This window comes from Anomaloglossus baeobatrachus, chromosome 3 (assembly GCF_048569485.1).
Source record: "Anomaloglossus baeobatrachus isolate aAnoBae1 chromosome 3, aAnoBae1.hap1, whole genome shotgun sequence".
Taxonomy (NCBI): Eukaryota; Metazoa; Chordata; class Amphibia; order Anura; family Aromobatidae; genus Anomaloglossus; species Anomaloglossus baeobatrachus.
The window spans coordinates 699,846,275-699,863,093 of record NC_134355.1 but is presented as its reverse complement, the minus strand read 5'-3'; the positions used below and the strand labels follow the sequence as shown (position 1 = coordinate 699,863,093).

The 16,819-nt window shown below is 45.3% G+C and overlaps 1 protein-coding gene across 1 annotated transcript in view; it reads right to left on the bottom strand.

The window, feature by feature from the left end:
• The window catches only part of LOC142297112 (uncharacterized), a 189,542-nt gene that overhangs the window by 84,006 nt on the left and 88,717 nt on the right, over positions 1–16,819 (bottom strand). The window contains exon 7 of the mRNA XM_075341378.1: positions 3,584–4,744. Coding sequence (XP_075197493.1) covers positions 3,584–4,744 — 1,161 coding nt within the window. The remainder of the gene's footprint in view (positions 1–3,583; positions 4,745–16,819) is intronic.

Genomic DNA, 16,819 nt, shown 5'->3' with positions numbered 1-16,819 from the left:
TTCCAGTGGGGGTGGCGGTAAGTGAAAGTAATGGCCGCGAGACTTTGGCAGCGAGATGTAAGGGGTTAAATGTTGCCGGTGGAATGCGATTCCACTCGTAACATGCAGGCACACGTCAGCTGTTGAAAACAGCTGATATGTGCGCGGATCGCCTCGTCCTGCCCTCGGCAGGGGGCGGGGATTAACCTCATACGATCCATGACGGATATATCCGTCATTGGTCCTGAAGGGGTTAAAACCCCGCACGGCGTGTTCAATGCTGAACGCACCACTACGTCCCCACACTGACATTGGCTACGTGAGGACATACTTTGTAGGCGGGGTAGAGGTTCGCTCCAATCCAACAGAAGAGGAGCGACTGCTCCATCATCCCCAAGGTCCTACTGGGCCGGGCGGCAGCGCTCTCTCTTTCTGTGCTCGGCAGCAGCACTCACTCTTTTTGCCCGGCAGCAGCGCTCACTCTCTGTGCCCAGCAGCAGAGCTCACTGTGCCCGGCTACAGTGATCCCAGCCTTCCCTAGTTCTCTAACTGCCTCCAACCTCCCCCAGGTCTGCCTGTGCACCCAGCCTCCCTCAGGTCTGTTTGTGTCCCCAGCCTGCCCCAGGTCTGTCTGTGTCCCCAGCCTGCCCCAGGTCTGTCTGTGTCCCCAGCCTGCCCCAGGTCTGTCTGTGTCCCCAGCCTGCCCCCAGTCTGTCTGTGTCCCCAGCCTGCCCCAGGTCTGTCTGTGTCCCCAGCCTCCCCCACGTCTGTCTGTGCCCCCACATCTGTCTGTGCCCCCATGTATGTCTGTTCCCCCAGCGCTCTGTGCTCCCAGTGCTCTCTGTGCACCCATTGATCTCTGTGCACCCATTGATCTCTGTGCCCCGAGCCTCCCCCAGTGATCTCTGTGCCCCCAGCACCCTCTGAGCCCCCAGCCTCCACCAAGGCTGTCTGTGCCTCCAGCCTCTGCCATCGTTCTCTGTGCCCCAAGTGCTGTCTTTGCCCCCAGTGTCCCTCATGGCTGACTGTACCCCCAGCGTCCCCAAGGGCTGTCTGTGCCTCAGCGTCCCCCAGGGCTGTCTGTGCCTCAGCGTCCCACAGGGCTGTCTGTGCCCCCAGCTATGGATATACCCCCAGCAATGTTTGTTCCCCCAAGCTATGTCTGTGCAACCCAGTGATGTCTGTGTCTGTGCTGCCCAGTGATGTCTATGCCCCGCTGCTTCCCTAGTCATGTCTATGCCCCCCAACCCTCCCCTGTGGTGTATATGCCCCCATACCCTCCTGTGATGTATATACAGCAGTCCCAGCCAACTAAATCCTGGAAAAGCAGTTGTGAAAAGCAACAAGACCAATATCGCCTAATATTACAGCTGTACCAAAGAGTAGAAGCTCGAGCCGCCACAGTGAGTTAATTGTTTGACCAAATATAGTAGGGCAATTTTCAAGGTGATAGTTTTGTGCGTCCCCCGAAGGTTGGTAGAAATTTCCAAATGGCCCCCGGCAGAAAAAAAGTTCCCCACCCCTGCCTTAGACTCTGTCCGAGGCTTCTCTTCTCACCAAATCAGACTGCCTGCTTTGCACTAAGGAGGCAAATGCCCTGAAACATATGTCTGAAAATGGAGTTTCTTTTTTGGCTTCTTATCCTAAGTCATGTGTCAAGGCTTGCGAAAGGGTGGATATTGACTTTCAGGATTACTAAATCCAATAAGTGGTGCTACAGTATAAGTCCTCTTTCTTTCTAAAGAGGATATTTTCAAATGTTGATACGTGGCATCACCAAATCTAGATCAGGGATGCTCTAAGGAGTTCAGAGTAGGGAATTTTGGATACCAAGGAGTCTGGAAAAGGAAGATGGCCAAAAAATTACACCAATCATTGAACTAAACCAGTGGTGGGCAACCTTCAGCCCTCGGGCCGTATGCGGCCCCTGGCCACATTCCCGGGAGCGCAGTACCCGGGCGGCAGCCGCACTTGTTGGCTACCGACCCTTTAAATCACAATGTGTGGCCTGTGTCAGTGTGCTGAGGACATACTTTGTGGGCGGGGTAAGCAGGAGATGTGCTGTGTTCCCCTCCCACAGAAGAAGAGGAGCAGCAGCAGGTTTACTGGCCTTCCAGCTGCCTCCCTGCTGTACCTGCCTCCCTTATGTGAGCCTCCTGCATCCCTGCTATGCATGCCTCCCTGATGTGAGCCTCCTGCCTCCCTGCTGTGAGCCTCCTGCATCCCTGCTATTCATGCCTCCCTGATGTGAGCCTCCTGCCTCCCTGCTGTACCTGCCTCTCTGTTGTGAGCCTCCTGCCTCCCACTGCTGTGTATGCCTCCTTGCTGTGAGCCTCCTGCCACCCTGCTGTGAGCCTTTTGCATCCCTGCTATACATGCCTTCCTGCTCTGAGCCTTCTGCCTCCTTGCTGTATCTGCTGCAGTGAGTCTCCTGCCTCCCTCCTGTATGTAAGCCTCCTGCCTCACTGCTATACCTGCTTCCTGCTGCTTTGAGCCTCTTACCTCCCTGCTGTATCTTCCTCCCGTTGCTGTGGGCCTCCTGCTGTACCTGCCTCCCTCTGCTGTGAGCCTCATTGCCTCTCTGCTGTGTCTGCCCCCCGCTGCTGTAAGCCTCCTGTCTTCCTGCTGTGCATGTCTCTCTACTGTGTATGCTTTCTGCCTCACTGCTGTACTTGCCTCACGCTGCTTTGACCCTCCTTGCCTCCCTGCTGTGCCTGCCTCTCGCTGCTCTGAGCTTCCTGCCTCCCTGCTGTACCAGGCCCTTGTTGTGAGCCTCCTGCCTGCCGCTGCTCTGAGGCTCCTTCTTCCTAGTGCTGTGTGCTACCCTCCCCCCCAGTGTTGTCTGTGCTCCCTCAGTCCTGTTTATGTCCCCCAGTCCTGTTCGTGCCCCTCTAGTGCTGTCCATGCCACTGCCACTACTATCCATCCCACGGCCAGTGCTGTCCGTGCCCCAGCCCCTCCTGTGATGTGTATGTGTCCCCAGCCTCTCCTGTGATGTGTGTGTGTGTGTGTGTGTATGTATATATATATATATATATATATGCCCTCAGCCCCTCCTGTGATGTATGTGCCTCCAACGTATCCTACGTGATATAATAAAATCATTTGCACGTCCTTCATATTTTGGACTTGCTCCTAGCTCAGGCGGCTTACAAACACTAATGCAGGATACTGAATATATTGCTAATTTCAGGGGTAATTTTGCTCAATTCCATCACTTTTATCCTTATACACCATTTGAATGAATGTTTATTTTATCCTTATGTCCACAATTATTGTCCCCAAAGGATCCCTGTCACAGATGACACCAGGTAAATGTAATTTAGGTGCTTGGCAGCTTCAGTTTATGCAATAAAGTTTAATTTCTACAAAAAACATTATTGACTTGTAAAAAAGATATTTTTGCTTTAATTTTCTTGTAAAACATTTTTTCATATTAAACATCAAAACGGCTTCCCCTGTGTGTGACTACTCTGATGAGTATGAAGTTTGTCTTTGCTAATAAAGCATTTTCCACATTCGGAGCATGAATACGGCTTCTCTACTGTGTAACTTCTCGGATGTTTTACCTGAAATGATTTGTTTACAGAAACATCTTCCATACTCTGATCGTGAACTTTCTTATGTCTGACAAAACTTGATTCATATATAAAACAGATCCCACATTCGCTACATGTAAATGGCTTCTCTTCAGTGTGATCTCTTTGATGATCACTTAGCAGGGCTTCAGTATTAAACCATTTCCCACATTCTGAACATGAATACTTCTTTTCTTCTGTGTGCATTTTCACATGAGAAAGAAGATTTGCTTTATTCAAAAAACATTTTCCACATTCTGAACATGAATATGTATTTTCTTCTGTGTGCCTTATCACATGAGAAAGAAGATTTGCTTTCCTCATAAAAATTTTTCCACATTCTGAACATGAATATGTCTTTTTCTCTGTGTGCCTTTTCACATGAGAAAGAAAATTTGCTTTACTCGTTAAACATTTCCCACATTCTGAACATGGATACGTCTTTTTCTGTGTGTGCCTTTGCACATGAGAAAGAAAATTTGCTTTCCTCATAAAAACTTTTCCACACTCTGAACATGAATACGTCTTTTTCTCTGTGTGCCTTTTCACATGATAAAGAAGATTTGCTTTACTCATTAAACATTTTCCACATTCGGAACATGAATATGTATTTCCTGTGTGAATTCTCTCATGCGCCGTCAGACTTGATTTATGTTTAAAAACTTTAAGACATTTGGAACATGAATACAGCTTTTCTCCTATGTGAATTCTATGATGTGCAATGACATGTGATTTTAACATAAAACATTTCCCACATTCTGAACATGAAAACGGCCTCTCTCCTGTGTGACTTCTTTGATGTCTAATAAGATGAGGCTTGAATGAAAAAGATTTATTACATTCTGAACATGAATACGGCTTCTCTCCTGTGTGAATTTTATGATGTGCAATGACATGTTGTTTTGACATAAAACTTTTCTCACATTCTGAACATGAATACGGCCTCTCCCCTGTGTGAATTCTCTGATGTATAACAAGATGTGCTTTTATATGAAAACATTTCCCGCATTCTGAACAGGAGTATGGCTTCTCTCTTGTCTGATTTCTCTTGCATTTAACAGGATCTTCTTGATGTACATTAATGGTAATGAGATTTTCTCCTGAGGACTGACACAAGTTATCTTCTTCTTTTACATTACATTCTAGCGATAACATCACATTTCCTCGAGAATGATCATTGGCATTTTCTGTTGGAGAAAAAAAAATTGATTTAATTTATTTTAAATTTCATCTTAGACAAATTTACAAACATTTCTATTAATACATAAAGATACCCACAGAAAAGGAGATTGTTCGGCAACCGTGCTTCCAAGGTAAAAAAAACTTCAGCTTTATTGTGGACAATTAATATCAACCATGACAGGAAAAAATATAAAAAAATCCCTTGGGCATATACAAGACGCGTTTTGACCAAGCGAGCGGTCTTAGTCATTACCCATTCCCAGTCTGAGTGCAGTTATTAAATACAGCTAACAGAGGAGTGATGTGAAACTAAAACCCCCAGAACAATACATCAATAAATATAATACAAATTCGATCTGATGTTCAGACCTCCTGGAGTTCTTGACTAACTCAAAGATCCACTTCGCTTCTCTGAACTTTAGAACTTTTCATCAGCAGTGAATCATAGGACACACAGAATTAACTCTTTCATCAATTGTGCTTCTACATTGTTTATATGAGTTACTTTTCTTTTTGTAATTTGCAATATGTCGGATGCACTTCTAGGCCTCTGCGAAGGAGAATTTTGGGGCATATCTACGACACTCAGAATAAAACCACCCGCAGTCTGTCAGGGGCTTCACAGCACTTTCTGCAGACCCATTCAGAAGATATGAGCATGCTACTGCATTGGAGAAAGTGATAACTACCAAGCGAAGGGAAGTGGATCTTTGAGCTAGAGTCCAGAGCTCTAGGACATCTGAACATCAGATCTGATTTGTATGCCAATGTATGTAAAGTGCTATGGAATTAATAGCGCTATATAAATGAATAAATTATTATTATATTATTATATTTATTGATGTATTGTGCATGATATGTTTACTTTTTCATATGTTCAATTTTTCATATGTTTGGAACAATGAATCAGGTGATTCTGATTGTTCTGGGGGAGTTAGTTTCACGTCACTCCTCTTTCAGCTGTATTTAATCACTGCACTTAGACTGGGAATGTATAATGACTAAGACCGCTCGTGTCTAAATGCGTCTTGTATATCCCTAAGGGATTTTTTTTATCTTTGTTCCTGTTATGGTTGATCTTAATTGTCCACAATAAAACAGAAGTTTTTTTTTTTTACCTTGCAAGCACTGTTGCTGGACAATCTCCTTTTCTTAAGAAGTTTCTGCTGACTGTCAAGATCACTGCGCGAGGACCCTTCTAGATGTATATGGCATGGTGAGCTGGATTATTATTATTATTATTATTATAGCGCCATTAATTCCGTGGCGCTTTACAAGTGGAAAAAGGGTATACATACAAACTAGTACAATAATCATTAACAGTACAAAACAGACTGGTACAGGAGGAGAGAGGACCCTGCCCGCGAGGGCTCACAGTCTACAGGGAATGAGTGAGAGTACAATAGGTGAGGACAGAGCTAGTTGTGCAGTGGTGTACTGGACTGAGTGTTATTGTAGGCTTGTTGGAAGAGGTGGGTCTTCAGGTTCCTCCTGAAGCTTTTCACGGTAGGAGAGAGTCTGATATGCTGGGGTAGAGCGTTCCAGAGTATGGGGGAGGCACGGGAGAAATGTATGCGATTGTGGGAAGAGGAGATAAGAGAGGAGTAGAGAAGGTGATCTTGTGAAGATCTGAGTTTGTGTGCAGGTAGGTACCGGGAGACTAGGTCACAGATGTAAGGAGAAGACAGGTTGTGGTTAGCTTTTTGAACTGGAGTCTTTGGGCAATGGGAAGCCAGTAAAGGGATTGGCAGAGTGGTGAGGCTGGGGAATAGTGAGGGGAGAGGTGGCTTAAACGGGCTGCAGAGTTCAGGATAGTTTGGAGGTGTGCAAGTGTGTTGGAAGGGAGGCCACAGAGCAGGAGGTTGCAGTAGTCGAGGCGGGAGATGATGAGGGCATGTACTAATGTTTTTGCTGATTCTTGGTTAAAGAAGGCATGGATCCGGGAGATATTTTTGAGTTGTAGTCTGCATGAGGTGAAGACGGCTTGGATGTGTGTCTTGAAAGATAGAGCAGAGTCGAGGGTTACTCCAAGGCAACGAGCTTGTGAGACTGGGGAGAGTGAGCAGCCATCAACTTTGATAGATAGGCTTGGTGGAGGAGTTGAATGAGGAGGAAAGACAATGAATTCTGTTTAGTCCATGTTAAGCTTTAGGAATCGCGCAGAGAAGAAGGATGAAATAGCAGAGAGACATTGTGGGATTTTGGTTAGTAAGGAAGTAATGTCAGGTCCAGAGAGGTAGATCTGAGTATCATCAGCATAGAGATGATACTGAAAGCCGTGGGACTCTATGAGCTGTCTCAATCCGAAGGTGTAGATGGAGAACAGTAGGGGTCCAAGAACTGAATCTTGGGGGGCACCAACAGATAGAGGGTGGGATGAGGAGTGGTGTGAGAGTGGGAGACGCTGAAAGTTCGGTCAGTTAGGTATGAAGAGATCCAAGATAGGGCCAAGTCTGTGATGCCCAGAGAGAAAAGAATCTGTAATAGGAGGGAGTGGTATACTGTGTCGAATGCAGAGGACAGGTCCAGGAGAAGGAGGACAGAGGAGTGTCGCTTCGCTTTGGCAGTTAGTAGGTCATTGGTGACTTTAGTTAGGGCAGTTTCAGTAGAGTGATGCGGTCGTAAGCCAGATTGTAGCTCGTTAAAGAGGGAGCAGGAGGAGAGGTATGAGGACAATTCAAGATGGACATGCTGTTCTAGTAGTTTTGAGGCATAGGGGGAGAAGGGATATGGGGAGACAGCTTGACACAGGATGGGTCAAGGGAGGGCTTTTTAAGGATGGGTGTGATCGAAGCATGTTTGAAGCATGAAGGGAATACACCAGTTGATAGTGTTAGGTTGAAGAGATTGGTTAGGGCTGGGATGAGGACTGCGGTGATGTTGGGGATGAGGTGCAATGGGAGCGAGTTAGGTGCTCAGGTGGTTAGATGTGATCTTGAGAGTAGACTGGAAAGATGATCTTCTGTCATGGGGGAGAAGCTGTAATTGAAGGAAGAGAGCTTAGTAGCTATGATGAGAGGCTGTGGGGATTGTTGGCCAAAGCTTACTCTGATGTTGTCAATCTTCTTCTTGAAGAAAGAGGCAGTCTTCAGCTGAGATGAGAGGGAGGTGGTGCTGGAGGACGGAGGAGAGAATTGAAAGTGTTGAATAGCTGTTTAGGGTTTTGAGATAGAGAGGATATGAGGGATGAGAAATAAGTTTGTTTTGCAGCAGTGAGTGCAGACTTGAAAGTGGTGAGGGATTCTTTATATGCAACGAAGTGCTCAGTGGAATGAGACCTCTTCCATCTGCGTTCAGCAATTCTGGAAGCCCGTCTCAGTTCTTTAGTCTGGCTTGTGTGCCAAGGTAGCCTGTTGATTGTGTGAGTTTTGGTGTGTGTGAGCGGGGCAGCTGATTCGAGAGCTGCAGAGATTGTAGTGTTATATAAAGTGGCTGCAGCATTTGCGTCGTGTAAGGAAGCAATGTCTGCGAGAGGGAGAAGGGACTGAGAAAGGGAGTGTAAATCAAGGTGATTGAGATTTCTGTGAGGGTGCAAAAGTTTTTGATGGGGGGTTGTGTATTTGGAGAAGAGAGGAACGAGAATGTGAGTAGGTTGTGGTCAGACAAAGGGAGAGGGGAGTTAGAAAGGTTAGATAAGGAACAGAGACGAGTGAAGATGAGGTCCAGTGTGTGGCCATCTTTGTGAGTAGCTGAAGAAGACCATTGAGTGAGGCCAAAAGGAGGAAGTGAGTGTTAAAAGTTTAGAGACAGATGAGTGAGAAGTGTCGGTGGGGATGTTGAAATCGCCCATGATGATAGTGGGGATGTTGGTGGAAAGGAAGTGTAGTAGCCAGGTAGTGAAATGGTCAAAAAAGGCGGTGGCTGGCCCTGGCGGCTGATAGATGACAGCCAGTTGGAGGGTGAGTAGATGCGGACGGAGTGCACCTCAAAAGAGGGAAGAGTAACAGAGAGTGGCAGTGGAATTGGTGTAAAGGAGCATTGCTCGGACAGAAGCAAACCAACTCCTCCACCATGCTTGCTACTGGGGTGGGGGGTGTGAGACAGATGGAGACCACCATAAGAAAGTGCAGCAGGAGAGGCTGTGTCAGAGGGGGGTGAGCCAGGTTTCAGCAAGGTTGAGGTAAGAAAGTTTATTAGTGATGAAAAGATCATGGATGTAGGAAAGTTTGTTGCAGACGGAGCGAGCGTTCCATAGGGCTCCTGTTAGTGGGACTGGGGGAGCGGGTGCTGGGTGAATGGGTATAAGGTTAGAAAGATTGCGAAAATTTTGTCTTGGATCATGGATGAGGGTTTGAAGTGACAATGGGGATGTGGTGAGGAGGACCAGGATTGAGGAAGATATATCCAGCAGTGAGGAGAAGCAGAGCTAGCGTTAGTAGGTGGGAGCAGGAGAGGCCGTGAGGTGGCTGTGTGTGTCTGGAGACACAGGGTGTAAAATTGAGGAACAGATCTGAGGAGAGGGTGAGATGGGTGGGGAGGATGGAAGGAGAGATGACCAGGTCATTACTGGGTTTAGGGATTAGGGGGGTAAGTAGAAAGTGAAGTGTTATAGAGGTGAAAGTGAAGAGAAACACAAACATTGTTTAAAGTCACTATGTATGCAGTTACCTTCCGGTCCCTTCTGGCCCAATTCGGCCTAATTCAATGCAGTATACTTATGGTGCAGACTTTTATAGATGCAGACTGTTATCAAGATACCCGCAGTATGAAAGAGTAAAGCTGCTTTCACACATCCGGTTTTAGCTGGTTGCCTTTTTTTCTGCATAGACTTGCATTAGCGCCATATTGTGCCACATGGCCTTGTGTTGCGTCCGTTTTTTTGCCAGATGCGGCATATTTAGCCCATGCGGCGGCCAGATGGAACGTTGCCTGGCACGTTTTTCGTGCGGCGAAAAAACCGCATCACGCCGGATCCGGTGCGATTTACAATGCAAGCCTATGGACGCCGGATGCGACGTCCTGCGACAAAAACCGCACCCGGCCGCCAGATGCGTTTTTTTGCACTGCGCATGCTCAGTATCAAGCCGCCAAAAAACGGACGGGCCACATGGAAAAACTTATGCAACGGATCCGTTTTTTTCGCCGCATCCGTTGCATAGGTTTTTGAGCTGGATTGAGCCGCACTGCAAAAACCGGATGTGTGAAAGCAGCCTAACAGTATCGGCCCCTTAAAATATAATAACAAATATAATAACAAGTTAGTTATAGAGGACAAACAAAAGACTGAGATATTAAATAGGCATTTCTCATCTGTATTCACCAAGGAACTGACTGTACCAGGGATCATTCAACAAGTGAAAAATCAAAGTCCACCACCCGATATAATTAATTTAACACAAGATGAAGTACGCCTACGTCTGAGTAAATTAAACATTGACAAATCCCCAGGGCCAGATGGCATTCATCCACGAATATTGAGGGAATTGAGCTCCGTAATCGACAGACCGCTGTATCTCATCTTTTTAGACTCACTTGTAACAGGGTTGGTGCCTCAGGATTGGAGGATTGCTGATGTGGTACCGATATTTAAGAAAGGTAAGAGGGTAGATCCAGGCAACTACCGTCCAGTAAGCCTGACATCAGTAGTATGCAAAGTTTTTGAGGGCATTTTAAGGGATGACATGCAAAAATATATTGCAGAAAATAATATGATAACTGACAAACAGCATGGATTCATGAAAGATAAGTCGTGTCTAACCAACCTGTTGGGGTTCTATGAGGGGGTAAGTTCAAACCTGGATATTGGTAATGCAGCTGATGTGATTTATTTGGACTTTGCAAAGGCATTTGATACTGTACCACATAATAGCCTTATACTAAAGCTCCAGAAGCAAGGACTAGGGGACACAATATGCAACTGGGTAAGGAATTGGCTAAAAGATAGGAAACAAAGAGTAGTCATAAATGGTACATTCTCTAAATGGGCTATAGTCAGCAGTGGGGTGCTGCAGGGATCTGTGCTAGGACCAATTCTTTTTACTCTCTATATTAATGACCTTGTGGATGGGATTGATAGTACAGTGTCAGTCTTTGCCGATGACACCAAACTATGTAGGATATTAAAAACTGACCTGGATAGTACAATATTACAAAAAGATCTGGATAAGATGTCAGAATGGGCAGATACTTGGCAAATGAGATTTAATGTTGATAAATGTAAAGTAATGCACCTAGGACGGAGTAATCCTATAGCTGCGTATACATTAAATGGAAGTAAACTCGGGACTACAGAACAGGAGAAGGACTTGGGTATTCTCATTACAAATGAGCTGAGCAGCAGCACTCAATGTCAGGCAGCAGCTGCAAAAGCAAACAAGATTCTAGGGTGTATAAAAAGAGATTAGATCCCGTGATCCCAACGTATTGTTACCCCTCTATAAATCACTTGTAAGGCCACATCTGGAATACGGGATCCAGTTTTGGGCTCCACATTTTAAAAAGGACATTCAGAAGTTAGAGTCAGTTCAAAGGCGGGCAACTAGACTATTACAAGGAATGGAGGCCGCCCGTATGATGAGTAATGGAGGCCGCCCGTATGATGAGTAATGGAGGCCGCCCGTATGATGACAGGTTGAAAAAGTTAGATATGTTTAGCTTAGAAAAAAGACGTCTCAGAGGAGATCTCATTTATATGTATAAATACATGTGTGGTCAATATAAAGGACTGGCACATGACTTATTTCTTCCAAAGACAATACTAAGGACCAGGGGGCACTCACTGCGGGGGGAAGACAATACTAAGGACCAGGGGGCACTCACTGCGGGGGAAGACAATACTAAGGACCAGGGGGCACTCACTGCGAGTGGAAGAAAAGCGATTCCGGCAGCTGAATAGGAAAGGGTTCTTTACAGTTAGAGCGGTCAGACTGTGGAATACACTACCACAAGAGGTAGTAATGGCAGATACTATAACAGCTTTATATCAGGGCTGGATGATTTCCTCAGTACACAAAACATTGTTGGTTATAAGTGACTTAGTGACTAAATGTAGAACTGGTGGAGGAGGGGGAACTAGATGGACCTAGGTCTTTTTTCAACCTAAGTAACTATGTAACTATGTAACTAAGTATATAAGCTCAATAGTAAATGTCCCACAGAGAAGCATACGAGTAAGTTAATGAAATATTTTTTTTAGTGGTAGATCATTTAAACTCTCATGGTTGATTAAATAGAACGTCACTATATATATATATATATATATATATATATATATAAATATATAGTAACTAAATTACCATACAAAAATATCAATGAATCACAACAAAATAAAAAAAAAACTTGCCGACATAAAAAGCAGAGAAAATACACCATATATTACTGCCCGTGATCAACAAGCGCCAGCCAGGCCTGCAAAAAATGTCAGTATATCAGAGCAAGTGCTTTAGATTCCTCTGTAATCACTAGAATCAAAATTACCTGTAGGGAAAACTTCATCCCACTGCAAATAAAGCTCTATCCACTATACACAATACTTAGTACTGCCTCCTGATGGAGATAAAACATTGAAACGTGCGTAGAGGCTGCAGAGACATCAGCTCACATTATATTTAGCCAGTAAGTACATTTATTTTGCCTGACATATCATAATATCACATAACAATAAGTGGTCAATGAATCTTTACTCTTGTGTTAGGAATTTTAGGAGCACTTTCTCAATTGGTCACCAATTCTGCCCACACGATCGCCGCTGGGAGCTCAGCATAAGTGATAGCCAAGCCTGCACCACCCCTGGCTGTTTAACCCTCTATATGGTGTGATTAATAGTGATCACAGCATTTATGAAGTTGGGAAAAAGAGTAGGCTCCTTCTTCCACCCGATCGGGACCGCAGCGACGGGATTACGGGAGCCAGATCATTGATATGGCAACCTGAGGTCAAATGACAGCCTCCGTGTCTGCCAGCTACGGTGGCCTGTTACACCATGCCAAGAGCAGGGTCTAAAAGGCGTTCTGTCAGTTTAACACTGACAAGTGTAATGCATTGCAATGAATGTACACTGCAATGTATTACACCAGTGATCAGAGGAATGAACATTAATGTCCCATATAAGGACTAAGTAAAAAAGTATGTAAAATGTTGCTAATATGAAAATGAAAAACAAAAATAATGAAAAAATATAGCAATAAATATTGTAAGGATTTCCTCACTATAGCAGCGCTTGAGGTAGAGACAGACATGAAGCTGCTTGGTGCAAAACAAGAGACCTATCACTGCTACTCCCTGCCCTTTTTAAGATGATGGATTTGGTCCTCCCTTGATGATTCCCGTCCTTGTGCTGTGTTGCTCCAGTTGCTGGAGATCTTCTGTGTGTTACTTGGTGTGTTGTGGAAATATTCTTGTTGTCTTTTTAGTTCCCACCCTGTTACAACCCCTTCCCCCTCCATTTGTGTACGGACTAGTGACCTCTACAAGTCGCTTTTCAAGTACACGAGTCATGGCTGACATAACTCAGGGCTGTGTTTTAGTTCCACCGAGCACGTATTATCTTTACCTCTGTGTGTGCTTCAAGGGAATTTGAGTTTTTCCTTCTCATTGTCTCCCTTTGTGAGGGATTAATCATTCCTGTCATGGCCCTCCCTGGGGATGGGGGAGTGAGGATATTAGATCAGGGAGCTGAGCTAGGCTGGCGGTCCAGACCTCTTCATTATTAGATGTAGGATAAGAGACAGCTAGGGACCCCTAGCCTGATGGCAAGTGTAGGAGCCCTGGTCCCCGGTTATCCCCTTATTGCGCATAACATTATAATCAGCCATATTTAAATTTCTGCATGGACCCCGTAGCTTCTCTTGCGGGGCAGTTGCAGATGCTGTCTCTTCAGGTGGTGGAATTAAAGGGGGTGGTTCAGCACCAGGTTCGGCCTTCTACCTTGGCACAATCCGTGTTGGTTGCCAGAACCTAAACTGCCACTTTTGGAGCATTTTTCTGGGGAGCGCAGCCACTTTGTCTCCTTCTGAGAGGCATGTAAATTATATTTTTATATTTGTCCTTATTCCTGTGGGAGTGATGCGCAGCAAGTGGGTATTGTGGTCTCATTCCTTAGACTTTTTCTTTGCCTCCTGATTCTCCTGTGTTTGGGTCAGTGGATATTTTTTGTTTTGCGCTCAGTCTCATCCAGAACGATCCAGATAAATTGTCGTTGGCCGATTCAAAGATCCGCTCACTGAAAACACAGGAATCAGCCGACTGAGGATTACTGCACTGAATTCTGGTGCTGGTCACTGGACACACAGTGGAATTACCAGAGTCAGGAACCATTTTTTTCTGGGCGTGTCCGAGAGAGTAAAGGAGACCTTGGTCATGTATTATCAGGTATGATGTAAGATATACTGACCAAACAATCAAATTATATCTAGATTTCCTGGTCATCAAGATTGTTAGTCCTTTAGCGTTACCCAGGGTGCACCACGTGGAGGCGGACTAACATTGTACCACAAAAGCTGCTACTTAAAGAATACACTAAAGTAGTGAATAATGAAAAACTTCCAATACACCAAAATATCAGAGATGTTACAATACAACGATTGAAATCAAGACACCCGCCCATCCGAACTGCAATCACCTTGCATGAACAAGACTTCAATTTAGAGGAGAAATGGCGAGAACTTTGGGTCAATGTAGTAGACGGTGATCCCCAAATGTTCCCTAATTTACAAAACCCTCCACCACGCTTCAATCTACCAAGGAAAACATGGGTTACTCTAAATCGTATGAGAACAAACGTTGGCGTCTGTGCAGATTTTATGTATAAGTGGGGAAAATATGACTCTCCGACCTGTGACTGTGGAGCAGATCGTCAAACTATCCAGCACATTGCTGAGGAGGCCCACTGAGATCCTACCATGGGGACAAGAAGGATTTCTATATTGTAAATGATAACGCTATTGCATATATAGAAAATCTTGATATTCAAATTTGATTTTTATCCTTTTGATATTTTTCAATTACTGTCTATCGTCTGGTGTTTATTTTTATATGATGGTAAGATATACGTTCATACGATTAAATAAATGGTCATGTATGAGAAACATCCCTTTCTTGAGTGAGCCATGGCTCTGATAATCCGAATAGATCGCCGGTTCTGCCAGAGGTCTAATAACACCAAGTCTATTTGGGAGGGTGCAGTGGTACCTGCTTCACCTCCGGAGGGCTCGTCCGAGTCATGCAGCTTGGTGGAACATCCCAGTGTGGATAAAGTCCCGTACTCCTAAAAAGGAATGTGTATGCTTTTTCTGCGATAAAAGGGGCATTTTATTAGTTCTTGTCCCTCCTTAGTGCTCAAAGAGAGGTCGGCCCTCGGAAAACAGTTAGACCCAGGGGAATTGGGGGGATTCCAACTTACGTATCTCCTCCATCATGGTATCTCAGTGTCTATTACCTGCAAAGGTAAAATTAGGGGGCCAATAGGTCTCGGTTAAGGCGCTTCTTAATCGTGGTTCTGGAGCAAACATAAAATCGACAGTTTGCTCGCTCTTCTAAGGGTTTACAAGTTATCTAGTCCTATACGGATCTTTGCCATTGACTCATCACCTCTCTCCCAAGGGCTCTTCAAGGAGTGTGTACTGGGATTGGAACTCTACATTGGGGTATTCCATTCTGAGTGCATTACTTGCCATGTGCTTAATAGAGATGAGCCACCCCCTTAGCGTTCGAGTTCGGTTCGTCGAACGGAGGCTCCGTTCGACGAACCATTCGACGAACCAACTCGAACCCCCATTGAAAACAATGGAAGGCAAACACAAACACATAGAAAACACCTTCTAAGGTGTCCAAAAGGTGACAAACAACTCCCAAGACACCACAAACACATGGGAAAGTGACAAGGACATATACTCATGCAAAAACAAAAGAGCTGGACGAGTAAAAAGAGGAGGAGACACAGATATAGGCATGTCATGCCCTTCTAAAATCATGTAAAACACAGCAAGGGGACTCCAAGCAGAGTCTCCCATTTTTCCAAAAATTGGGCCACACACACACACACACGCACACGCACACGCACCACTTCAGTGGCATCAGTTGTCCCCCCAGTTGCAAACTTGACAGGTTGATTTGCATCAAGCACATTCCAAAATACGCCAGCCTTTACTCTCCCCAGGATGACACAGGGGTAGTAAAGTCCTTGCGGATCCATGACTTGTTCATCTTGATGAACGTTAGTCTGTCCACATTGTCAATGGACAGACGCGTGCGCTTATCTGTCAGCACACACCCAGCAGCACTGAAGACACGTTCAGAGACAACGCTGGCTGCGGGACACGACAAGATCTCCAAGGCGTAAGTTGCGAGCTCAGGCCATTTTTCAAGATTGGAAGCCCAAAATGAGCAAGGCTCCAGTTGCAAAGTCATGGTATCAATGTTCATTTGGAGATACTCCTGTATCATCCTCTCCAGCCACTGACTAGGTGTCACACTTCTTGTTTCTTGTGGCCTAGCATTGGATGGTCTAAAAAAAAAAATTATGAAACGATTCCATAAAATTGCTGTTACCAGCACCAGATACGGTGTTGCTTGTACGGTTTGACTGATAATGACGAGACAGTCCCATGCTTGGCAAGTTACAACTGGGAGATTCACTCCGTGCACCACTGGTGTTTGGTGGAAAAGCCGAGCTAAGATTGAGTAACAGCTTCTGCCGATACTCCTGCATACGTGCGTCCCTTTCTATGGCTGGAATTATTTCGCCAAATTTGGACTTGTACCGGGGATCTAATAGTGTGGCAACGCAGTAGTCATTATTATTTCTAATTCGGACAATCCGAGGGTCATGTTGTAGGTAGTGCAGCAAGAAGGCGCTCATGTGTCTTGCGCATCCATGCAGACCAAGTCCTTGCGGCGTTTGTGGTGTGCTCCAGCATGTAAATGACTGGAATTGTCATGCTGATAATGACATTGTCAACGCTAAACATATTCGAAACTGTGCAGAAGGGTGCATAGGTCCTTGATCTGAAACCACTCCAACAGCGTGATCTGCCCCACCTCTGCATCTCGTTGGCCAGGCTATATGTTATAATGTATTGCACCAGGGCTCAGAGGTGCTGCCACAGTCGCTGCAACATGTGGAGAGTCGAATTCCAGCGTGT